A 26,340-nucleotide genomic window follows, 5' to 3' on the forward strand; every position below is an offset into this window, starting at 1 on the left:
CCAAACTGAAAACAATGTGGAGAGCTGGGCTCGAACCCAGCGTCTCCAGCATTGGTGGTGAGTGCCTTGCCCACTGCACCACCTAGCCGCCCTGGCCTATAGTTTTCTATACTCTTAAAGATAATGCTGTTAAGAAATGGTGGGTGGAATTCTCAATCCACTGTGGATTACTGCTAGTAGCCTACAGTAGTTCCATAACGCACAGCCTGCGTTAAAGAGAAGTATCTCTGAAGTTGTTTAGCCTTAAATAAAGAGGCTTGTCACTCAGTGAAACAGCTGAAAGAGGAAGTGTTTGTCCTGTGTTGATAAAAAGCTGAGGCTAGCTAGCCGGTCACTGTAGCCTGCAACAAACCCACAACCGCAACACAGGAAGTAGCAAGTATGCAAGACTTTTTCCGCTACGTCACGCAGCGCACTAGCTAGCAGCAGGTGGCAGTGTGTGAGGGAACAGGAGATGTGTCAGCTAGAGAACACCGCAGGGAACTAAATATAGAACAAGAGAAGACACAATACTGCCATGGTAATAGACACAAAGAGAAGCTGGGTTTGGTTGTGGGCGCATCATGGATTTTCAGTAGATCAGTAGGTATTTCAGTCAGTCAGATAGACAGGTATAGAGTTCTACAGACAGACCGACAGACTGACAGTCAGTTAAAGGAACATGCCAATATTATGGGAAATGCACTTACTGTCTTCTCCAGAGTCTGACAAGAAGATACCAATTTCCCCCCTGTGTGTGTTCAGTAGAAAGCTGTCCAGCTGCAAGCTAGCCTAGCTTAGCTTAAACAGGCAGAAAGGTGGTCGGGCAGATAGGCAGGTGTAGAGTCTTGCAGACAAACAGACAGTTAAATAGACATTGATTGAATGATTGATTGATTGATTGATTGATTGATTGATTGATTGATTGATTGATTGATTGATTGATTGATTGATTGATTGATTGAACATTTTATTAACAGATTGCAGAATGGGTACAATACAGTACGGCTCAATACACACAATTGTTAAGGGGATGCAGACCAGAGAAAGACTTTCGTCTTGTTTACATCAGGGTCCCCCATTTTCAATTCATCATAACATATGACATACATGACATACAGATAGACAGTACTGTTACATCCAGACATTTATGACATACCAGATCTACAAATATACAGTACTGTTTAAGAGTACAACGCCTGTCAGTGTACCTGTCTCTCTTCCGCTGTACAGAGAGTTTACCTCCATCCCCTCTGGCTCTGCCTGGATGGGTCTCTGACTGCTCATCGTCCCACTGCGCTCTCCCCAGTTCATCTATACACACATAATCCTCATTACCATCATTAAAACTACAGGGTATATCTGTCATGTCGGTCTTCAGCCTCTGATCAGGTGGGCAGTGGGGTTACTTTAAATTGGTATTGTTATTTATAAAGAAAGATAATAATAATAAAAGGATGAGTCTGTCACCAAAATATAGCTGTTCTTACATTACATTGTATATAAAAGAATGAGAAAATGAATTGTCATTTGACCTTTTATTTCCATGCATTGGTAGGTTTATTCCAGCTATATGCAGCATAATAACTGAAGACTGCTTCACCATGTTTAGTTGTAATATTATACAATGGCATGCAAATTTCTTGATTCTGATTGGCTGAAACAGTCAAGTTACCGGTTGTTATTTCGTATAACACACTCCACGTGACCCCAGATCCCTCCCACAACCGAATTACTTTATTTTTTCTGTCTGAATCAATCCGCCATAGATAGAAAAATGGAAGTATGAATAGTATGAATAGCTTTTGAACGAATCCTCCAAAAAAGATAGTCAACTGGAATATGTTAGTTCGTTACATACACATGGATTATGTAATTAATTTGTCATGACCCATTGTGAAACAAAAGAAAAATCGCGGACAAAAAAAAAGAAAAAAAAAAGGCTGTTGATCTTTAAAACTGGGGGGGTAACTGTACATTGGATTATCCACGAAACCTTACTTGGTCCCAAGAAAAGGGTCTTGTGTATTATTGGGTTAGGACATTTACTGTACATTGGAGGGGGTTGGGTTAGGACATTTACAGGGGCCAGTTTCGAATTGCAGTCTCCCTCTTTTGGTTTTGAAAGTGGGTAGTGATTCACATTCCTTTACAGCTGTGGGTAGGGCGTTTAGTCCCTTGTTTGAGCCGAATCTGGGTTTAACATGGTTTGTGGCGCTCCCTCTGGTGTCTACTAGTGGATCTACTATTGGATCTACTTTCTCTGTGGATGGTTTTGTGAATAAATCTCCATTATGCTTCAATTACTGTGTGTTTATTGTATAGCAATAAGGTTGGGTGAATTCGGTCATTGTATAGACGCATTACATCACTTGAAGTTGTGTGTTATACAAATTAGATCATGCCTAACAACCACCCATAGGCGTGATCTAATTTGTATAACACACTCCGTCGTGTGATGTAATGCTTAAGTAATAGTTAGCAGACTGCTCCCTAATGGCCTTAGAGGTATGTCAATTCTATGGCACACTGGTAGCCAATGCAGAGACCTGAGAACTAGTGTAATATGTTCAGCTTTCTTAGTCTTTGTTAGAACTAGCATTCTGAATGAACTGTAGCTGCCAAGTCCTTTTTTTTATGGAAGACGTGAGAAAATACTATTGGTACGTAGCTGTATGGTGGTGGTTGGATGGGGGGGGGGGGGCGTGTGGTGTTGTGGGTGGTCTGGGATGGCACTGGGACCTTTTGGACGCTTTGGGGGTTGTGGTGGGTTCTTCATGCAGGCAGTCCCTGGGGTGTCGGTGGGTTGGGAGAGTTCAGTGGTGGGGACTGGCCGGGATCCGTCGGGACGCGTGCAGGAGGCTGGTGTTCCACTCTGGGGGAGGTCTGGGTGGGGATTTGGTAGGAGCCTATGGCTTCGGCTGGGCCTTTTCCGGACCTTTTCTGGAGTTGGGTGCTGGTCTCTTGCATGTGTTTTGTGCGATTTAATATTCCTTGCGTGGAGGGCTCGCTGCGGCTTCTGCTGTGTTTCTAGGTGTCTCGGGGGTCCAGGTAACGCCTCGGACCGTCCGTGGTGCTGCATGTCTTCTCATTTGACCGTTGTTGTCTGCTTAAGTGTTTGGAGTTGTGGCTCCTTTGGCGTGGCTGCAGGTCCTGGGGTCATTTCCTCCATGGAGTTTGGGGGTGGGGAGGTGGTATTAGCTGGTTTCCTCGTGGTGGCGAGGTCGCCGGGACCAGGGTAGATGGTGCAGCCAGTGGGGTTGGCATTCCTGTCGCCGTGCATGGCAGTGTGAGTGGCACGCTGGGTTGTTTGTGTTTTCCTTCGGTCATGGCACGTTTTATCGGGGGAGGGGGGGTCTTGGATGGGGATATGGTGGGGATTGATGTTTGGGAGACTGGCTGTTTCGGGGGGTTCACTGTGAGGTTTTGTCCGCTGCTCACCAACTTTCTCTGTCTTCTTTAAGCCTACTGTTAGGAATTCCCTACTCACTCTCTCTAGCCCCCACCCTCTCGTTCTTTACTCTCGTTTACTCTCAGTGGCCACACCTGGACTATTATCAATTACCTCTCGCACCTGTGGTGGCAGGCTAATTAGTTCCCCTGTGGGCTTTAAATACCAGGGCTCTTCCCCTCGTTTCGGTGTGGGGTCGTGTTGTATTCATGCTGAGTCATATTCTCTAACATCTAGACTCTTTCGGGAGATCCTCTGGTCTACCAATGCTGTATATGGATTTCTCCAGCCTTGAGATGTTTTGCTCCAGCCTTCGTCTGCTGTCGCCGTAGCCTGTGGAGGAGACTGTTCTGCGCTCCCTGTACTTCCACGGGAGGCACCCCAGCGCTCCACTGCAGACCCCAGCGCAGCTGTTCGTCCTGACGCACATCTAGACCAACGCGCATCTCCCGGACCCTCGGGCTTGGCACGCTCTCCAGTCACCAGCGCGCAACGCGCATCTGCAAGGGCTTGGCACGCTCTCCAGTCACCAGCGCGCAACGCGCATCTTCAAGGGCTTGGCACGCTCTCCAGTCTCCAGCGCGCAACGCGCATCTTCCAAGGATCCTCGTGCTTGGCACGCTCTCCAGTCTCCAGCGCGCAACGCGCATCTTCCAAGGATCCTCGTGCTTGGCACGCTCTCCAGTCACCAGCGCGCAACGCGCATCTGCAAGGGCTTGGCACGCTCTCCAGTCACCAGCGCGCAACGCGCATCTTCAAGGGCTTGGCACGCTCTCCAGTCTCCAGCGCGCAACGCGCATCTTCCAAGGATCCTCGTGCTTGGCACACTCCTCCTCGCAGACGCACCCCGAGGCGTCTCTCGGTTCCGACGTGCACACCAAGGTGTGGCGCGCCACTCTGTTCCTCGGCTCCGACAGCGGCTACCCGGTGGACGACACCCTCGCCACCGCCGCTGTTCCAGCACCCTGTTCCTCGGCTCCGACAGCGGCTACCCGGTGGACGACACCCTCGCCACCGCCACTGTTCCAGCACTCTGTTCCTCGGCTCCGACAGCGGCTACCCGGTGGACGACACCCTCGCCACCGCCACTGTTCCAGCACTCTGTTCCTCGGCTCCGACAGCGGCTACCCGGTGGACGACACCCTCGCCACCGCCACTGTTCCAGCACTCTGTTCCTCGGCTCGGACAGCCAGCCACCCGGTGGCGATGCCCTCGCCCCGCTGCTGTCCCTGTACCTTTACGCATACGCCTGGGTGAGTTTTGATTGTGATGTCACTCACCCAGCGTAATGCCTCTTGCCCCCGTTCCCGCTGCTGTTGTCCCTGTACCATTACGCATACGCCTGGGTGAGTTTTGATTGTGATGTCACTCACCCAGCGTAATGCCTCTTGCCCCCGTTCCCGCTGCTGTTTTCCTGTACCATTACGCATACGCCTGGGTGAGTTTTGATTGTGATGTCACTCACCCAGCGTAATGCTTCTTGCCCCCGTTCCCGCTGCTGTTCCTGTACCATTACGCATACGCCTGGGTGAGTTTTGATTGTGATGTCACTCACCCAGCGTATTGCCTCCGTTAGTTCTCACTTTGTTAGTAGTTTGGACATTTCATCTCCCACTCTGTTTTTGTTCTCACTTAGATAGTATTTTTGGACATTACATCTCCCCCTGTGTGTTTGTCACACGAAGATATTATTTACTTTGTTTTCTTTGTTTATTTGGACTGTTCTGCATCTGCTCTGTTTGTTCCCTTTTGAATATTAACCCTCTCCTCTGTTCTGCAGAGCGGCCCAGATGTTTTCCCACCAGTCCCCAGTTCCTCCCTGTCCCCAGCCCGCCTCCGCGGGTCTCTGTCCCCAGTTCCTCCCTGTTCCCCAGCCCGCCTCCGCGGGCCTCGTTCCCCTCTGTCCCTAGTTCTCCCCTTTCTAGTTCCACCTAGTTCCTGGTCCCAAGTTCTCCCCTTCTAGTTCCACCTAGTTCCTTGTCCCTAGTTCTCCTAGTCCCCAGTTCTCCTGTTCCCTAGCTCTCCTTGTCCCGACTTCTCCTAGTCTCTAGTTCCTCTGTTCCTTTAATGTTTAGCGTTCCTTTAATGTTTTCCCCTAGCGTTCATTAACCTTCCCTTAGTGTTCCCTTTTCCTGCCCGCCTCTTAAAGGCACCTAGTTTTTCCCCTCTTGTTATATTCCTGTATTTGTGTTCTCCCTTAAAGGGACAGTGTCCTTTTTCCCTGTCTCTCAATAAATATCTGTTTCTTGGCAAACCATCATACCTGTCTTGTGTTGTGCGATTGGGGTCGGTTACAAACCATAACAGTACGACCCCACCAAATCGACGACCCCAGCCAGCACAGACGGTGTATGTTGAGTTTGCCTTTTTTTCTTGTTCCCTCTAGTTCCCCTCTAGCTCCCCTGTTTAGCTCCCCTGTTAGCCTGTTAGCTCCCCTGTTAGCCCTGTTGGCTTCCCTGTTAGCCCTGTTGACCCCCCTGCAGCTTGTTAGGCCTCTACTACCAGCATGGCCCCTGTCTGCTAGCCTTGCCCCGGCTGCTAGCACAGCCTCTATGTTTATGCAGCCCTTGCTGCTGGCATAGGCCCTGTAGCTAGCCTTGCCCTGGCAGCTAACCCAGTCCCTCAGCAGAGCCCCAGTCTGCTAGCTTAGCCCCGGCTGCTAGCACAGCCTCTATGTTTTATGCAGCCCTTGCTGCTGGCATGGGCCCTGTAGCTAGCCATGCCAGGCAGCTAACCCAATTCCCTCTGCATGGCCCCGGTCTGCTAGCTTGGCCCCGGCTGTTAGCACAGCCTCTATGTTAATGCAGCCTTGCAGCTGGCATAGGCCCTGTAGCTAGCCAGGCCCAAGCAGCTAACCCGGTCCCTCTGCATGGCCTCCACTTTTTTGTGTAGCATCTCACACTGCTAGGACTGCCCCTTCAGCTAGCAGGGTCAGTATTCCCACTGCTAGGACTGCCCTTTCAGCTAGCAAGGTCAGTTTCCCCACTGCTAGGACTGCCCTTTCAGCTAGCAAGGTCAGTTTATCTCCCACTGCTAGGACTGCCCTTTCAGCTAGCAAGGTCAGTTTTATCCCCACTGCTAGGACTGCCCCTTCAGCTAGCATGGTCAGTTTGCTCCCACTGCTAGGACTGCCCTTTCAGCTGGCAAGGTCAGTATTCCCACTGCTAGGACTGCCCTTTCAGCTAGCAAGGTCAGTTTATCTCACACAGCTAGGACTGTCCTTCCAGCTAGCTTGTTCTCTCATGCTGGTCCAGCCCTGTCTGCCAGCCTAGCTCCGGCAGCTAGCGCAGCCTCTATGTTAATGTAGCAGTACAGCTGGCATAGGCCCTGTAGCTATCAGTGCCTTGGCAGCTACCCTTTCCCCCTGCTAGCCTAGCTCGGCAGCTAGCGCAGCCTCTATGTTGATGTAGCAGTACAGCTAGCATAGGCCCTGTAGCTATCAGTGCCCTGGCAGCTACCCTTTCCCTCTGCTAGCCTAGCTCCGGCAGCTTGCGCAGCCTCTATGTTGATGTAGCAGTACAGCTAGCATAGGCCCTGTAGCTATCAGTGCCCTGGCAGCTAGCTTTCCCTCTGCTAGCCCTTTCCCGGTGCTACCATGGTTACCCCTTAGCTACCCTGCTTGCCCCTCAGTTTCTCTAGACCAGTTCTCTAGACCAGTTCTCTAGGCCAGTTCTCTAAACCAGTTCTCTAGACCGGTTCTCTAGGCCAGTTCTCTTGGCCAGTTCTCTAGGCCAGTTCTCTAGACCAGTTCCTCTAGACTAGTTCTCTGGACCCAGTTCCTCCTGACCCGGTTCCTCTAGGCCCGGTTTCCTCTAGGCCAGTTCCTCCTGTTGCCCCTCTGCTACCCTAGTTACCCCTCGGCGACCCTGTTTCTTTTGTTAGCCCCACTCTTGTGGTGGCTTCCCCTGCTGGCTTGGCCAGTACCTTTTGTTTTTGTCTTGTTTTGCCCCCTGCCACTCTGTCTGTATTTGTTTTGGGTCGCCAGGTGGCTCCCGTTGAGGGGGGGGTACTGTGAGGTTTTGTCCGCTGCTCACCAACTTTCTCTGTCTTCTTTAAGCCTACTGTTAGGAATTCCCTACTCACTCTCTCTAGCCCCCACCCTCTCGTTCTTTACTCTCGTTTACTCTCAGTGGCCACACCTGGACTATTATCAATTACCTCTCGCACCTGTGGTGGCAGGCTAATTAGTTCCCCTGTGGGCTTTAAATACCAGGGCTCTTCCCCTCGTTTCGGTGTGGGGTCGTGTTGTATTCATGCTGAGTCATATTCTCTAACATCTAGACTCTTTCGGGAGATCCTCTGGTCTACCAATGCTGTATATGGATTTCTCCAGCCTTGAGATGTTTTGCTCCAGCCTTCGTCTGCTGTCGCCGTAGCCTGTGGAGGAGACTGTTCTGCGCTCCCTGTACTTCCACGGGAGGCACCCCAGCGCTCCACTGCAGACCCCAGCGCAGCTGTTCGTCCTGACGCACATCTAGACCAACGCGCATCTCCCGGACCCTCGGGCTTGGCACGCTCTCCAGTCACCAGCGCGCAACGCGCATCTGCAAGGGCTTGGCACGCTCTCCAGTCACCAGCGCGCAACGCGCATCTTCAAGGGCTTGGCACGCTCTCCAGTCTCCAGCGCGCAACGCGCATCTTCCAAGGATCCTCGTGCTTGGCACGCTCTCCAGTCTCCAGCGCGCAACGCGCATCTTCCAAGGATCCTCGTGCTTGGCACGCTCTCCAGTCACCAGCGCGCAACGCGCATCTGCAAGGGCTTGGCACGCTCTCCAGTCACCAGCGCGCAACGCGCATCTTCAAGGGCTTGGCACGCTCTCCAGTCTCCAGCGCGCAACGCGCATCTTCCAAGGATCCTCGTGCTTGGCACACTCCTCCTCGCAGACGCACCCCGAGGCGTCTCTCGGTTCCGACGTGCACACCAAGGTGTGGCGCGCCACTCTGTTCCTCGGCTCCGACAGCGGCTACCCGGTGGACGACACCCTCGCCACCGCCGCTGTTCCAGCACCCTGTTCCTCGGCTCCGACAGCGGCTACCCGGTGGACGACACCCTCGCCACCGCCACTGTTCCAGCACTCTGTTCCTCGGCTCCGACAGCGGCTACCCGGTGGACGACACCCTCGCCACCGCCACTGTTCCAGCACTCTGTTCCTCGGCTCCGACAGCGGCTACCCGGTGGACGACACCCTCGCCACCGCCACTGTTCCAGCACTCTGTTCCTCGGCTCGGACAGCCAGCCACCCGGTGGCGATGCCCTCGCCCCGCTGCTGTCCCTGTACCTTTACGCATACGCCTGGGTGAGTTTTGATTGTGATGTCACTCACCCAGCGTAATGCCTCTTGCCCCCGTTCCCGCTGCTGTTGTCCCTGTACCATTACGCATACGCCTGGGTGAGTTTTGATTGTGATGTCACTCACCCAGCGTAATGCCTCTTGCCCCCGTTCCCGCTGCTGTTTTCCTGTACCATTACGCATACGCCTGGGTGAGTTTTGATTGTGATGTCACTCACCCAGCGTAATGCTTCTTGCCCCCGTTCCCGCTGCTGTTCCTGTACCATTACGCATACGCCTGGGTGGGTTTTGATTGTGATGTCACTCACCCAGCGTATTGCCTCCGTTAGTTCTCACTTTGTTAGTAGTTTGGACATTTCATCTCCCACTCTGTTTTTGTTCTCACTTAGATAGTATTTTTGGACATTACATCTCCCCCTGTGTGTTTGTCACACGAAGATATTATTTACTTTGTTTTCTTTGTTTATTTGGACTGTTCTGCATCTGCTCTGTTTGTTCCCTTTTGAATATTAACCCTCTCCTCTGTTCTGCAGAGCGGCCCAGATGTTTTCCCACCAGTCCCCAGTTCCTCCCTGTCCCCAGCCCGCCTCCGCGGGTCTCTGTCCCCAGTTCCTCCCTGTTCCCCAGCCCGCCTCCGCGGGCCTCGTTCCCCTCTGTCCCTAGTTCTCCCCTTTCTAGTTCCACCTAGTTCCTGGTCCCAAGTTCTCCCCTTCTAGTTCCACCTAGTTCCTTGTCCCTAGTTCTCCTAGTCCCCAGTTCTCCTGTTCCCTAGCTCTCCTTGTCCCGACTTCTCCTAGTCTCTAGTTCCTCTGTTCCTTTAATGTTTAGCGTTCCTTTAATGTTTTCCCCTAGCGTTCATTAACCTTCCCTTAGTGTTCCCTTTTCCTGCCCGCCTCTTAAAGGCACCTAGTTTTTCCCCTCTTGTTATATTCCTGTATTTGTGTTCTCCCTTAAAGGGACAGTGTCCTTTTTCCCTGTCTCTCAATAAATATCTGTTTCTTGGCAAACCATCATACCTGTCTTGTGTTGTGCGATTGGGGTCGGTTACAAACCATAACAGCTTCGAGCAACATTGTACCTATTGTACTTATTTTATGCCTATTCTTATGTCTGCACGTTTACGTTGCACTACTTTTATTGTCTTTTATACCTATTCTTAAGTCTGCAATTTATGCATTGTTTTTTATTCTGTCAACTATATGCTGATGTTATGCCTTTGTTTGTTTGTTTGTTTGTTTATTTACACATATAAAAACAATTACATATATAATTATTTATATATTATAAATATTTTTACCGATACCGATATACCGATATTGTCCAACTCTTCATTTCCGATACCGATATCAACCGATACCAATATATACAGGGTCCCCCCCCCCCCCCCAAAAAACTGAATAATTTCAGGTAATTAACATTACATATCTCTTGTCGTGGAATTAACACAACATTATGCATACTTTTGACAATAAAAAAATCAGAATGTGTTCTTACTTGCTTGCCTGGGTAAATAAAGGTTTTCCTTTAGAGAATAAATAAAGGTTTTTTCATTTCATTTAATTGTATTGTTGGTACAAATCAACTTTAATATAATGAGGTAGTTTTGATTATTGGACAGAGTAACGTATATGATGCAATGTGACTCATGGTACATTCTGATTGGCTGGATGGTTCAGACAGCTAATCAAATGCTTCTAACATGAGACAACGTGATGAAGTGACTATAGCAGCAGAAGTTCCCCAAAATATGCTCTCTCTCTCTCTCTCTCTCTCTCTCTCTCTCTCTCTCTCTCTCTCTCTCTCTCTCTCTCTCTCTCACACACACACGCACACGCACACGCACACGCACACGCACACGCACACACACACACACCTCAGCTAGATTTGGGGAAGTTGTGCTATGTGTAAGGGTTCAGATGATGGTGTTGAAACCTTGTGTCTGTTCTGACTCATTCTGTTCTATCCATGTTATCACAGTGGACCCCCCATCCCTGCTGAACTAAACTATGTCAGGCTGATCCTGGATCAGATGACACTAATCCAGACACTAAAAACCTTTACATTTACAGGTTGTATGCGTGTACATTTAACTTAACATGCCTCGAGTGTTACCTTTCCTACCTCAGTAAAGGCTAGTGTGTTTACATTTGTTTAGAGAGTCTATTCTATATTAAACAGTATATTAGTCCTTTTTACAAGTAGAATAGCGTTTACTTGGATTAAAGTTAAAGTTTCAGCTCAGATTGTTTATCTCTGCTATGACATCGTCTGGGTGTAAAAACAAAAGTCAGTTCTAGGTTACATCTTGATGACATCACAGATCTACCTGTGTGTGTGTGTGTGTGTGTGTGTGTGTGTGTGTGTGTGTGTGTGTGTGTGTGTGTGTGTGTGTGTGTGTGTGTGTGTGTGTGTGTGTGTGTGTGTGTGTGTGTGTGCACGTGCATGTGTGTGTGCGCGCATGCATGTGTGTGCGTGCGTGCGTGTGTGTGTGTGTTTTGAGAGCGGGTGTATACTCACGGGAAATGCTATCTCACAGAGTTTGTGTGTCCAGTCGTCCAGTTGGTCTCTCTCAACAGCAAAGACGTACAGTTTCTCTGTTGTCTCCACCAGGAAGGGACCACAGTCTTTGGGACAACCCTCCATCACTTCCTCTGACACACGGATACAGTCACTGAGACGGATCACCTGTAGGAGACGGGACACGTTCACCTCTTGGACACACACTGAGCCCTCTGGCTCTCTTCTGGATGAATGTCCATGTCCAGACACAGGACCTGCAGACTTGGGACTGATTTCTGATTTCTGAGTTTTCAAGTTCAGGATTCTAAGAGGGTTTGGGGGTTCTGAGTAGGAACCGCTGTGTCTCCATAGCAACCATCCCTGCCTACCTCTGGTACCTGCACACCTGCCTTGTCTCCATTAGCTATGTTTAGCCTGGCTGGGGCTAGCCATGGTCTAGCATGGTTTGGTATGGTTGGGTCTGTGTCTTCATTATCTATGTTCAGCCTGGCTGGGGCTAGCCATGGTCTAGCATGGTTTGGTATGGTTGGGTCTGTGTCTTCATTAGCTATGTTCAGCCTGGCTGGGGCTAGCCATGGTCTAGCATGACATGGTTGGGTTTGTGTCTCTATTGTGTTTCTTTTAAACTCCAGGCAACCATTAAAAATTCACACCACCGAGTAGGCTACATAAACACGACACTCAATGCAGACACGAACACTATATTTAACCTATCTTTTGTGCCTTCCACAATAAGCATACAACCTTCTAATTGTTTACCATCAGTAGCCTACTTAGCCGACAGGCTAATCAACATGCTGGTTAGCTGCGTTAGCTGTATGGCTGATGCAGGTAGCCTAGCAGGAGTAACAGATAGCACTAGAGAGCTGTTACTTTATCGCTTTCTCACTTTTTTTTCTCTCTCTTACCTTGGTTGGGGAGTAAACTGCACAACTGACTGTTGCTGTAACGTGACCCTCAACGCAGATAGGTAGGCTATAGCTCAGCGTTCAACACCATAGTCCCCACCAGACTGGTGGACAAGCTGATCGAGCTAGGCCTGAGCTCCGCCCTGAGCGCCTGGGTACTGGACTTTCTGAGTGAAAGACCCCAGGCGGTCAGGGTGGGGGGTCAGACCTCCAACACCATCACCCTGAGCATCGGGTCCCCCCAGGGCTGTGTTCTAAGCCCCCTGCTGTACTCACTCTACACACACGACTGTGTGGCCAAGTTCAGCTCCAACTCCATTGTGAAGTTCGCCGACGACACGGTGGTGGTGGGGCTGATCTCGGACAACGACGAGAAGGCCTACCGGGAGGAGGTTGAGGTACTGGAACGTTGGTGCCAGGACAACAGCCTGCTCCTGAACATTGGTAAAACCAAGGAGCTGATCGTGGATTATAGGAGAGGACAGCGGGAGACACACACACCACTGAGGATTAACGGGGCTACCGTGGACAGGGTGAGCAGCTTCAAGTACCTGGGGGTCCACATCTCAGAGGACCTGACATGGTCAACACACATAGGCACAGTAGTAAAGAAAGCGAAGCAGCGCCTCTACCACCTGAGACAGTTAAGGAAGTTCAGAGTATCGGGGAAGATACTCCAGTCCTTCTACTCCGGAGCCGTAGAGAGCATCTTGACCGGAAACATCACTGCCTGGTATGGGAACAGCACGGCACAGGACAAGAAGGCCCTACAGAGTGTGGTGCGCTCAGCCGAGCGTACCACGGGTATTGCGCTACCTCCCCTGCAGGCTCTATACAACAAGAGGTGCAAATCCAGAGCCTGCAGGATAATAAAAGACCCCCACCACCCCAATAACAGCCTGTTCCAGCTGCTGAGGTCAGGCAGACGCCTGCGAATTCTAGAGACTAAGACGGAGAGGCTTAGGCTAAGCTTCTTCCCCCAGGCCATCAGAGCCTTGAACAATGAACATTGAGAGACACAGAAACTGAACTATCCACACACAAGTACATACACGACACGCACGCTGAGCACGCTCACACACTAGCAGCCACTTTAACACTCATGCCGCACACACGCACACTTATGGCCAGAGGAAAGGCCACTTAAAGTAGTATAACATCAGGAACAGTGTATTGCACTACTAAAGCTAACTAGCATGTCCTATATGCTCTGTAAATACTAATGTACAGATACCGAGATGGCACACCATGTACCTGTTTATTGCACTGTTTTATTGGATTCTATTAATATGTTGTACCACTGTATTTTCATTGGATTCTATTATATGTTGTACCACTGTATTGCACATCGTCGCGGGCAAGACCAGCCGCATTTCATTGTATACCTGTATGCCGTGACAATTAAAACTCTTGAATCTTGAATCTTGAATCTTGACATATCCTCTGTTTCACCCACAGTAAACATAACATCACTTAGGTCTTTCTAAGTTGTATTTTCCAACATTTTATGGCATCAAACAATACTCTGGCAGTTAATTAGTTGACTTTTTGTCAACAACTGATTGTTAAATATAAATAAAAAAAAACTGAATCATGTGAAATGTATGTTTTTTTTTTATATATACATTTTCACACATTTATTTTGAAGGCTAAACGTCCTAATCTGTTTTTCCGGACCGGAAATTGTATTGTTGTTGCTTGGCTGCTCTAAACTGGTAGTAATGAGCCACGAGAGAAGCTGGAGTTTAAATTGAGGTTGTACTGTCTTTTTGGCTGAGTGCTCCAGAAAATCTAATTTGACTTAATTTCAACTATTCACTCCATTCAATCAGTACCATTGCAAACCGTATAGCTCTCCAATGTCCTGCATTATTACAGTGACAGTGCATATTTGACCCTGTTGGAAGAGTGACAACTTGAAATAAAATGTGTTATTTGGAGATAAGACACACTGGGGCACTAAGAGCTTTCTAATGTCCATATCAAGTTACTCTAGTGTTGGTCCATATAACCATATGGCTAAACCCATACAGGTTATCTGTATAGCTGGACATGGACTGTGGGTGCGTGGTTGAGCTTCTGTCCTTAAAGCTTATACACTTGCCTTATAAGTGTTTATCATCAGTAGCCTACTATCTCGTGCGGATATAAACCACCTACAAGGACAATGTTTGGTTGGTTGCACATTTTTAGCACAGCCTTCTAATATTGGACTGTATCCTACAACTGATTCCCTACTGTAACGTGACACTCAATACAGACTGGTACATGATGCAACCTATCCTCTGTTTTATCCACAGTATGTGTGAATCACGATTTTTCTCTCTAAGAATTGAGATCACGATTTTCTCATACGATTCTTATTTTTTCAATAAAATTATTTATTGCACTTCTTCAGACAACACAACATATATGAAAGTGCCTGACTTAAACTTAAATATATATGAAAGTGCTTGACTTAAACTGAGATTGCATAGGTCTATGAATCGAGATTGCGACTATTCTTTTTTTATTTAATTTTTTCAGATGAATTGCCCAGCCCTAGTAAGAATACAGCTCTCTAAAAAGTTCACCATAGTTTAATATTCTCTGTGGACATAAGCCACTTGCACTGTAGTGCCAATGTTTAGTTGTCCACACTTGATTTATGTTTGATGCTCATGTTTGATTTATCTTGTACCAATGGTCACACATCTCAGGTAGCATAGAGTAAAGGTTAGTTGCCATGTTTTTCTCTAGGCTATTTTGGTATTTAGGGTTTTGCTTGCATCTCACAGATGCTTCGGCAAGGGAAGGGGTGTTTTCTGTGTTCTTTGTGTGTTTATTTGTGTGTATTATTTGTTCTCGTTTTGTATGTTTGTGTTTTCTGTACTGTACTATGTGTTCTTGGTTCTAGTTTTTGTGTTTTCTGTACTGTATTACTTGTTTTTGTTTTTTGATTTTACACATTCAAGGTCAACCAAAATCTCTGGTCTACATGGTACCCTGTTCTTTACACATCTTCTCCTTCCCAAGACATGACTCAGCCAGGTGTAGCCAGCTCGATAGGAGGAAATGGTCTTAATCTTATTACTTGGAATTGCAGAGGCATTAATAACCCAGTTAAACGTAGTAAGGTTCTCCACCACCTTCACCAATTAAAGGCTCATATTATTTTTCTGCAGGAGACTCATCTTACAACCTCACAACATTCCAGTCTTAGAAGCAGATGGGTGGGTCAAGTGTTTCACTCCTCATTTCAGAGTAAGGCCAGGGGGGTGGCTATTCTAATTCACAAAGAACTATCTAGAACTACTATGTCATATCCCTAGACGCAGAGAAGGCATTCGACAGGGTGGAATGGAAATACCTTTTCTACACCCTAAATAAATTCGGCTTTGGCTCTAAATTCACTACTTGGATATGACTTTTGTATTCATCCCCTCAAGCCTCAGTCAGGACTAATGACACACAATCCAGTTGGTTTCCCCTACAGCGCTCAACACGTCAAGGTTGCCCTTTAAGTCCTTTATTATTTGCCCTTGCCATAGAACCTCTTGCAATAGCACTCCGCCTTAACCCTCTCATCAAAGGTATAGTTATATAGGGCCATGAACATAAGGTATCGTTGTATGCGGACGATTTATTATTGTATACATCTGATATTTCTGTTTCTGTCCCCGCTGCCCTTATCACTATCGAATCCTTTGGTAGCTTATCAGGGTATAAATTGAACCTTAACAAGAGCGAACTCATGCCACTTAATATAGCCGCAAAAAAGTCTCCTTTACACAATCTGCCATTTAGGATTGCCCACGATGGCTTCGCTTATCTTGGGGTACTGTTACGTTCTGGACACCGACCTCGGTCGGTGACCACCCACATTCCTGGCATATGTCACTGGGCTTGTCACCTGTCATTTCCCTGTCAATTAGTGCTGTCACTTAGGGGTGTTTCCTGATTGGCTGTCACGGGGGGGTGTGTGGAATGTTGGTATTTTGTCTCTATGTAACATACCTCTCTTCTGCTTGTCCATTGTCAGGTCTTCACTAATTGCGTTCGGGGATAACGCGGACGGTTCTACTCTGGACCTCCAATAAGCTCCCATTTACCTTATTTTACACTTGTGCTATTAGCACTTGTTCTCTCTTAGCATTTACTCTGTGTTCTTACTATTAAAGTCGAACCTGTTCAAGAGTAAACACTCTCTGTCTCTGTGATTGCCTTCACCCATTGGAATTCACCTACCTGCATTCTGACAGAAGACCTGACCATCAGAATTCCATGGAGGCCATCATGGAGATGCTCCGCACGCAGGGAGCAGCCCAGACACGGATGGAGGAACATCAGCAGCTGGTCAGTGCCGAGTTAATCCGACTCAATGGGGTCGTCGGATCATCCCAAGCGGTGGCGCAGTCGGCGTTGGCCACAGCCCGACAAGCCCAAGAAGGAGTGGCTGGTGTTCAGTCGGCGGCGGGAGAAGCAGCGCTCCACGCAGAGGAGAGTCGGGGGGTGTTCGGGGTCCAGGAGCGGTCCCGCGAACCACATCTGCAGGCGCCCGCTCGCTATGACGGATCACCGGATGGTTGTCGGGAATTCATCACCCAGTGTCTACTCGTTTTCCGGCTGCAACCACGATCATTTCCATCGGAGACAGCGCAGGTAGCGTATATTATCACACTGCTCACCGGTCAAGCTCTCTCCTGGGCTACGGCGGAATTAGAGGCAGGGGCGATAATCTGCGACAGTCTGGACGCCTTTACCCGGGAATTGAGAAGAGTATTCGATACTTCCCGGGTACTCTCGATCTTCGAGGCTGGTGGTCGTCTTCTCGACTGCCGGCAGGGCCTCCGCACGGTCGCAGCTTATGCTATCAATTTTCGGATCTTGGCTCGGGAGACAGCTTGGGCGGAGAACGTCTGCGTGGTTCTGTTCGTCAGGGGACTCTCAGCGCGGATGCGAGATGCTCTCTCCGCGCGTGAGATCCCCGAGCAGCTGGAAGTGCTGATCAACACCACCATCAAGATGGATAATCGGCACCGGGAGAGGGAGAAGGAGCATGTCAACAACACCCAGCCCCAGGTATGTTTTCCCTCTTCTCCTGGTGTTGATAATTCCATGCATTACATAAGTGGGCCACTGGGTGATGAATCCATGCAACTTGGAGCGCTGTCGCTCTCGGACGACGAGAGGCAGCGCTTCATCAAAGAGCGACGCTGCTTCCGGTGCGGCCGCACCGGTCACCGCTTCGGCAGCTGTCGGGTCCAGGCTGTATCGGCTCGGCGCCAATCGGGGATGGAAGGTGCGCCGTCGGGCTTCGAAAAGGCGCCAGCAGGTGGGCTCATTCCTGCCAAAACCACGGATTCTCGTAAATTTTTTGAGGTGGCGATCAACTGTGGGGGTGACATTAGGGGAACTAAGGCTCTCATTGACTCAGGGGCGGCGGGCAATTTTATTCACGTGGGATTGGTGAAGGAGTGGGGAACCCCAGTGGAGGATTTAGGGGTTCCCTTACCAGTTTATGCCCTGGACGGTCGGCCTCTGGGCAGTGGGAGCGTCACCCAGCGCACAGTTCCCTTACACATCCGGGTGGAGGGTGGGGAGTGGGAATGGGTTACATTTTTTGTCATCTTTTCCCCCTATTCTGTCATGGTGTTGGGTCATCCCTGGTTGTCGTCATGTGTTCGTGTCATTAATTGGAGCACGGGCGAACTCTCAACGGCGGCCGACGTCAAGTCGATCGTCAGCGGGAGTTTGCCCAAACCCTTGTCTCCCCCCCCCTCTTCTCTTTTGTCTCCTCCCTCTTTCTCCAGGATGGTGGGGAGCGTGGCAGATTCTGATCTACCCTCTAATCCCGATTTAATAGGGGTGCCTGAGATCTATTGGGACCTGGCGGACGTTTTTAGCAAGACGCGTGCTAAAGCACTTCCGCCTCATAGATCATACGACTGTCCCATTAATCTTCTACCCGGTACCTCCCCGCCTCGCGGGCGAATGTTCTCTCTCTCACGCCCCGAAACCTTGGCCATGAACACCTACATAGAGGAGGCATTGCTTGCGGGGCACATACGCCCTTCCACTTCCCCTGCCGGCGCTGGCTTCTTCTTTGTTGATAAGAAGGATGGGGATCAGCGCCCATGCATTGATTATAGGGGATTGAATGACGTTTCCATCAAGAACCGATATCCTTTACCCCTCATGGACACGGCCTTTGAGTGCTTACAGGGGGCACAGGTATTTTCTAAACTTGACTTACGTAATGCATACAACCTGGTCAGGATTAGAGAGGGAGACGAGTGGAAGACTGCATTTAACACACCTAATGGGCACTATGAGTATTTGGTCATGCCCTTTGGTTTGGCTAATGCTCCGGCAGTCTTCCAAGCCCTGGTTAACGACGTGCTGCGAGACTTGATTGGGGTGTCGGTGTTTGTCTACTTAGATGATATCCTGATTTTTTCTCGCAATATGGTGCAACACCAAATGCACGTTCGGGAGGTGCTAGACCGTCTCCTCAAGCATCAACTATTCGTTAAGGCTGAGAAGTGTGTGTTTCACACGGACACCGTGTCCTTCCTGGGCTTTGTGTTGACGAAGGGCGATCTGCGCATGGATCCAGCCAAGGTGAGTGCAGTTTTGGACTAGCCACGGCCTTCGTCGCTCAAGGGGTTACAACGGTTTTTGGGCTTTGCAAATTTTTACAGGCGCTTTATTCGCAATTTTAGCGCCTTAGCCAATCCCTTAACAGCTCTCACTAAGGCCTCTCTCCCTGGCTTTGAATGGTCGCCTAGGGCTGAGTCGGCCTTCTGCGATCTTAAACGTCGTTTTACATCCGCTCCTGTATTGATCCGCCATGACGCGGAGGTTCCGTTCATTGTGGAGGTGGATGCCTCTGACGTCGCGGTGGGGGGGGTGCTCTCTCAGAGATGCTTAAAGGATGGGAAAGTGCACCCGTGTGCTTTTTTTTCTCGCCGTCTGTCACCAGCCGAGCGTAATTACGACGTGGGTAATCGGGAGTTATTGGCGATCAAATTGGCACTGGAGGAGTGGAGACATTGGTTGGAGGGGGCGGCACATCCTTTCATTATTTGGACTGATCATAAGAACTTGGCTTACATCCAAGGGGCTAAACGCCTTAACGCTCGCCAGGCCAGGTGGATGTTGTTCTTCACACGATTTCGATATACCATCTCCTATAGACCCGGCTCCAAGAATATCAAACCTGACGCGTTGTCGCGCCAGTTTGATCTTCCTGGGCGGGAGGAGCAGCCCCATCCCATTATTCCACCGGCCTTGATTTTGGCACCCGTGTCTTGGGGCATAGAAAAGGTGGTAAGGTCGGCGCTAACGCGGGAGCCCGATCCTGGTGGGGGTCCTCCGGGACGGTCGTATGTTCCCAAGGTGGCGCGCTCACGCTTGCTACAGTGGGCACATGCGTCATCCCTCACCAGCCACCCAGGGGCAACCAGGACCCTGGAATTTATCCGTAGGAGGTTCTGGTGGCCGACAGTGGAGGGGGATACGCGTTCCTTTGTGGCGGCCTGTCCGGTGTGCGCACGTAGTAAGACCTCTCGACGGGCACCGGCGGGTCTCCTCCGACCACTTCCTATTCCTAAATGACCCTGGTCACACATATCTCTGGACTTTATTTCTGGTCTTCCCCTTTCGGACGGATTCACCACCATCTTGGTGGTGGTGGATCGGTTCTCTAAGGCGGCTCACTTTGTCCCTCTCCCCAAGCTTCCTTCGGCCCGGGAGACTGCTGATTTAATTATACAGCATGTCTTTCGGGTCCACGGGCTGCCAGTAGATATCGTGTCGGACCGGGGTCCTCAGTTCGCCTCCAGGTTCTGGAAGGCGTTTGCCGCCGGCCTCGGCGCCTCTGTCAGTCTGTCGTCTGGGTTCCATCCACAGTCGAACGGGCAGACGGAGAGGGTCAACCAGGATTTGGAGGGGGTCTTGAGGTGTTACGTTGCCGGTAGTCCGGCAACGTGGAGTAGGAGGTTGGCTTGGGCTGAGTACGTGCATAATACCCTTCTCTCCTCTTCTACCGGTATGTCTCCCTTTCAGTGCCAGTATGGTTTTCAACCTCCTCTGTTTCCCGAGCAGGAGCAGGAGGCGGAGGTGCCCTCGGCCCAGGCACATGTGGCTCGCTATCGCAGGACGTGGAAACAGGTTCGGAAGGCGCTACAGAAGGTTTCGGTTAGTACCCAACGGCAGGCTAACCGTAAGCGTCGTCCGGCTCCAGTTTACCGTCCAGGGCAGCGGGTTTGGCTTTCCACCCGGGATCTCCCTCTCCGGGTGGAATCCAAGAAGCTGGCTCCTCGCTTTATAGGACCATTTAAAGTGATTCATCGGGTTAATCCAGTGGCTTACAAGCTACGACTTCCGAGCTCTATGAGGGTTCATCCGACGTTTCATGTGTCCCTGTTGAAGCCATTCCTCTCATCGCCCTTGGCCCCGCCACTGCCTGTGGTTCCTCCGCCCCGGTTTATTGGCGGTCAACCCATTTACACGGTGCGGAGGATACTGGGTTGTAGGCGGAGGGGTAGGGGGTTTCAGTTCTTGGTGGATTGGGAGGGGTACGGGATAGAAGAGCGTTAATTGGAGCACGGGCGAACTCTCAACGGCGGCCGACGTCAAGTCGATCGTCAGCGGGAGTTTGCCCAAACCCTTGTCTCCCCCCCCCTCTTCTCTTTTGTCTCCTCCCTCTTTCTCCAGGATGGTGGGGAGCGTGGCAGATTCTGATCTACCCTCTAATCCCGATTTAATAGGGGTGCCTGAGATCTATTGGGACCTGGCGGACGTTTTTAGCAAGACGCGTGCTAAAGCACTTCCGCCTCATAGATCATACGACTGTCCCATTAATCTTCTACCCGGTACCTCCCCGCCTCGCGGGCGAATGTTCTCTCTCTCACGCCCCGAAACCTTGGCCATGAACACCTACATAGAGGAGGCATTGCTTGCGGGGCACATACGCCCTTCCACTTCCCCTGCCGGCGCTGGCTTCTTCTTTGTTGATAAGAAGGATGGGGATCAGCGCCCATGCATTGATTATAGGGGATTGAATGACGTTTCCATCAAGAACCGATATCCTTTACCCCTCATGGACACGGCCTTTGAGTGCTTACAGGGGGCACAGGTCTTTTCTAAACTTGACTTACGTAATGCATACAACCTGGTCAGGATTAGAGAGGGAGACGAGTGGAAGACTGCATTTAACACACCCAATGGGCACTATGAGTATTTGGTCATGCCCTTTGGTTTGGCTAATGCTCCGGCAGTCTTCCAAGCCCTGGTTAACGACGTGCTGCGAGACTTGATTAGGGTGTCGCTGTTTGTCTACTTAGATGATATCCTGATTTTTTCTCGCGATATGGTGCAACACCAAATGCACGTTCGGGAGGTGCTAGACCGTCTCCTCAAGCATCAACTATTCGTTAAGGCTGAGAAGTGTGTGTTTCACACGGACACCGTGTCCTTCCTGGGCTTTGTGTTGACGAAGGGCGATCTGCGCATGGATCCAGCCAAGGTGAGTGCAGTTTTGGACTGGCCACGGCCTTCGTCGCTCAAGGGGTTACAACGGTTTTTGGGCTTTGCAAATTTTTACAGGCGCTTTATTCGCAATTTTAGCGCCTTAGCCAATCCCTTAACAGCTCTCACTAAGGCCTCTCTCCCTGGCTTTGAATGGTCGCCTAGGGCTGAGTCGGCCTTCTGCGATCTTAAACGTCGTTTTACATCCGCTCCTGTATTGATCCGCCATGACGCGGAGGTTCCGTTCATTGTGGAGGTGGATGCCTCTGACGTCGCGGTGGGGGGGGTGCTCTCTCAGAGATGCTTAAAGGATGGGAAAGTGCACCCGTGTGCTTTTTTTTCTCGCCGTCTGTCACCAGCCGAGCGTAATTACGACGTGGGTAATCGGGAGTTATTGGCGATCAAATTGGCACTGGAGGAGTGGAGACATTGGTTGGAGGGGGCGGCACATCCTTTCATTATTTGGACTGATCATAAGAACTTGGCTTACATCCAAGGGGCTAAACGCCTTAACGCTCGCCAGGCCAGGTGGACGTTGTTCTTCACACGATTTCGATATACCATCTCCTATAGACCCGGCTCCAAGAATATCAAACCTGACGCGTTGTCGCGCCAGTTTGATCTTCCTGGGCGGGAGGAGCAGCCCCATCCCATTATTCCACCGGCCTTGATTTTGGCACCCGTGTCTTGGGGCATAGAAAAGGTGGTAAGGTCGGCGCTAACGCGGGAGCCCGATCCTGGTGGGGGTCCTCCGGGACGGTCGTATGTTCCCAAGGTGGCGCGCTCACGCTTGCTACAGTGGGCACATGCGTCATCCCTCACCAGCCACCCAGGGGCAACCAGGACCCTGGAATTTATCCGTAGGAGGTTCTGGTGGCCGACAGTGGAGGGGGATACACGTTCCTTTGTGGCGGCCTGTCCGGTGTGCGCACGTAGTAAGACCTCTCGACGGGCACCGGCGGGTCTCCTCCGACCACTTCCTATTCCTAAACGACCCTGGTCACACATATCTCTGGACTTTATTTCTGGTCTTCCCCTTTCGGACGGATTCACCACCATCTTGGTGGTGGTGGATCGGTTCTCTAAGGCGGCTCACTTTGTCCCTCTCCCCAAGCTTCCTTCGGCCCGGGAGACTGCTGATTTAATTATACAGCATGTCTTTCGGGTCCACGGGCTGCCAGTAGATATCGTGTCGGACCGGGGTCCTCAGTTCGCCTCCAGGTTCTGGAAGGCGTTTGCCGCCGGCCTCGGCGCCTCTGTCAGTCTGTCGTCTGGGTTCCATCCACAGTCGAACGGGCAGACGGAGAGGGTCAACCAGGATTTGGAGGGGGTCTTGAGGTGTTACGTTGCCGGTAGTCCGGCAACGTGGAGTAGGAGGTTGGCTTGGGCTGAGTACGTGCATAATACCCTTCTCTCCTCTTCTACCGGTATGTCTCCCTTTCAGTGCCAGTATGGTTTTCAACCTCCTCTGTTTCCCGAGCAGGAGCAGGAGGCGGAGGTGCCCTCGGCCCAGGCACATGTGGCTCGCTGTCGCAGGACGTGGAAACAGGTTCGGAAGGCGCTACAGAAGGTTTCGGTTAGTACCCAACGGCAGGCTAACCGTAAGCGTCGTCCGGCTCCAGTTTACCGTCCAGGGCAGCGGGTTTGGCTTTCCACCCGGGATCTCCCTCTCCGGGTGGAATCCAAGAAGCTGGCTCCTCGCTTTATAGGACCATTTAAAGTGATTCATTGGGTTAATCCAGTGGCTTACAAGCTACGACTTCCGAGCTCTATGAGGGTTCATCCGACGTTTCATGTGTCCCTGTTGAAGCCATTCCTCTCATCGCCCTTGGCCCCGCCACTGCCTGTGGTTCCTCCGCCCCGGTTTATTGGCGGTCAACCCATTTACACGGTGCGGAGGATACTGGGTTGTAGGCGGAGGGGTAGGGGGTTTCAGTTCTTGGTGGATTGGGAGGGGTACGGGATAGAAGAGCGTTCTTGGGTGCCTCAAAGGGATATTTTAGATCCCAGCCTGATCGTTGATTTCCGGCGGCTGAATCCCGAGGCTCCTAGGTGAACGTCTGGTGCCGTTCGTCGGGGGAGGGTACTGTTACGTTCTGGACACCGACCTCGGTCGGTGACCACCCACATTCCTGGCATATGTCACTGGGCTTGTCACCTGTCATTTCCCTGTCAATTAGTGCTGTCACTTAGGGGTGTTTCCTGATTGGCTGTCACGGGGGTGTGTGTGGAATGTTGGTATTTTGTCTCTATGTAACATACCTCTCTTCTGCTTGTCCATTGTCAGGTCTTCACTAATTGCGTTCGGGGATAACGCGGACGGTTCTACTCTGGACCTCCAATAAGCTCCCATTTACCTTATTTTACACTTGTGCTATTAGCACTTGTTCTCTCTTAGCATTTACTCTGTGTTCTTACTATTAAAGTCGAACCTGTTCAAGAGTAAACACTCTCTGTCTCTGTGATTGCCTTCACCCATTGGAATTCACCTACCTGCATTCTGACAGGGTACATGTTACAGACAAATTCAACAAACTCTTTCAGGCCAACTTTACCCCCCTCCTAACTCGTACTAAGGATGATTTTGAACGCTGGTCTATACTACACCTCTTTCTAGCCGCAAGAATTAACTCTGTTAAAATGAACACCCTCCCAAGATTTTTGTATCTCTTTCAATACCTACCTATTTTTCTCCCCAATGCATTTTTTAAGAAAATTGATGGCCTGATTTTGTCTTATATATGGGATAAGAAGCCTCCCAGGATAAGAAAGCAGCTCTTACAGAGGCCCAAATCAGATGGAGGCTTCGGGCTACCGGATCTTAGGTTCTACTACTGGGCAGCTAACTTTAGGACCGTTCAGTTTTGGCTACAGTGTAGTGGGATATCCTCACCTCCAGTTTGGCTGGAGATGGAGGCAGCCTCGTCCGTACCGGCATCACTGACCTCTCTCGCCCACGCCACTAGTTTAGGCCCTTATATCCCCTTTACAAAAAATGTATGTGTCAAATCAACAAATCAAAAAAAAATTTAACCAATCTAGACGCCACTTTGGCTTTCATGCAACATCTTTTGCTGCCCCGGTGGCCTCAAATCCGGCCTTCACCCATCTATGATTGATGGCGCTTTCTCAATATGGACTAGTCTCAGTATTAGAACATTTAAAGATCTCTACAGTATATTGACAATACCTTTGCTACGTTCGAACAATTATCGGTTAAGTACGGTCTCCCCAGAAGTAATTTTTTTAGGTTTTTACAGATCCGGAGCTATGTCCGCAGCTTAGATACCTAGTTCCCCATCCTTCCTGGTGAAACACAACTTGACATTTTCTTACCCCTCTTCCCACTCTAAAGGGCTCCCTGTCGAGAATTTATAGGCAGCTATGCTCACTACAGTCCACCTCCTTAAATATTATTAAGTCCTCATGGGAGGAGGAATTGGGGGATGAGATATCTGATGACATGTGGGAAAAAGCACTCAAAAAGGTGCACACCTATTCAGGTTCAGTGCCTTGCTCAAGGACACTTCGACAGGGCTGTCATTGGTGATTGAACCTGTGACCCGCAAGCTACGGGATGGTATAGATATACTACTCACATTGGCCTACTGGTAGGATATTAGATCTACTCATCACACTGATCTACTGATAGGATATTAGATGTACTCATCACACTGATCTACTGGTAGGATATTAGATCTACTCATCACACTGATCTACTCTAGGATATTAGATCTACTCCTCACAGAAATATACTGGTAGGATATTAGATCTAGTTCTCACACTGATCTACTGTAACTACAGACACAGTTACCAAGCGTGATCATCTGGGATACAGTTGCTAAACTTGATCACCTAGGCAACAGATACATTATCCCCATGGCAAGATGTTATTGTGATGAATAGAACGAAGAACTAAAAGGAACGGAATATAATAGAATAGAGGCAGTGGTGGCCTGAAGGTTAGAGAACTGTGCTTATGTTCGGTTCCATTCCTTTGGACTGGCAGCAAAATGTACCTTGTGTATACTGTTTACTTTTACCCATAGTATACGTATATATTTTTTTAAAGATTCATTGCCTATATTTATTGTAACGTATATTATGACAGATAGGGCATACAGACCCTCATCTGCACCTTTGTTTACACAGTTAATTTTTCTCATATTTTTACATTCAGATTACATTTTATTGCCTATAGTATGTCTTTCTAATTTTACCCTGCCCAAACCTGTACCTCTCCTCCACCCTCCCCCGTGCTGCTATGATGCCAGAATTTCCCAAAAAGGATCAATAAAGGAATATCCTATCTTGTGTTATCACTTCAACACCCACTGTTGAAGTGCCCTTGAGCAAGGCACCTAACCCCCAACATTTAGCTGGGTGGTAAATGGAGGTTGTCTACAAAACAGACGGAATAATGGAATACAACCTTCTTGCTCTCCTGCTGTTTGCGTAGAGCCTTGTCACTCCTCTCCAGAGTCCCTGTGCCTCCCTCCTTCCACTCGAAGAACTCCAGACGAGAGATGGAGCACAGGCTCTCCTTGAAGAGAATGGACCACACACGCTTCCATTTCTAGAGAGAGAGAGAGAGAGAGAGAGAGACAGAGAGAGAAATGGGGGGGGGGTCATGATCATAATATATTCACATGAGGGATTTGTAGCACATGGTATGAAA

At 49.8% G+C, this 26,340-nt stretch overlaps 1 protein-coding gene across 1 annotated transcript in view; it reads right to left on the reverse strand.

The window, feature by feature from the left end:
* Positions 1-26,340, reverse strand: part of LOC311223287 (docking protein 2-like) — a 103,466-nt gene that overhangs the window by 57,729 nt on the left and 19,397 nt on the right. The window contains exons 2-4 of the mRNA XM_084308080.1: positions 26,095-26,238; positions 11,239-11,406; positions 1,191-1,293 (exon numbers count right to left, since the gene is read on the reverse strand). Of these exons, the coding sequence (XP_084164206.1) occupies positions 1,191-1,293; positions 11,239-11,406; positions 26,095-26,238 (415 nt within the window). The remainder of the gene's footprint in view (positions 1-1,190; positions 1,294-11,238; positions 11,407-26,094; positions 26,239-26,340) is intronic.

Source organism: Notolepis coatsorum, assembly GCF_963971535.1.
Source record: "Notolepis coatsorum genome assembly, chromosome: 2".
Classification (NCBI taxonomy): Eukaryota; Metazoa; Chordata; class Actinopteri; order Aulopiformes; family Paralepididae; genus Notolepis; species Notolepis coatsorum.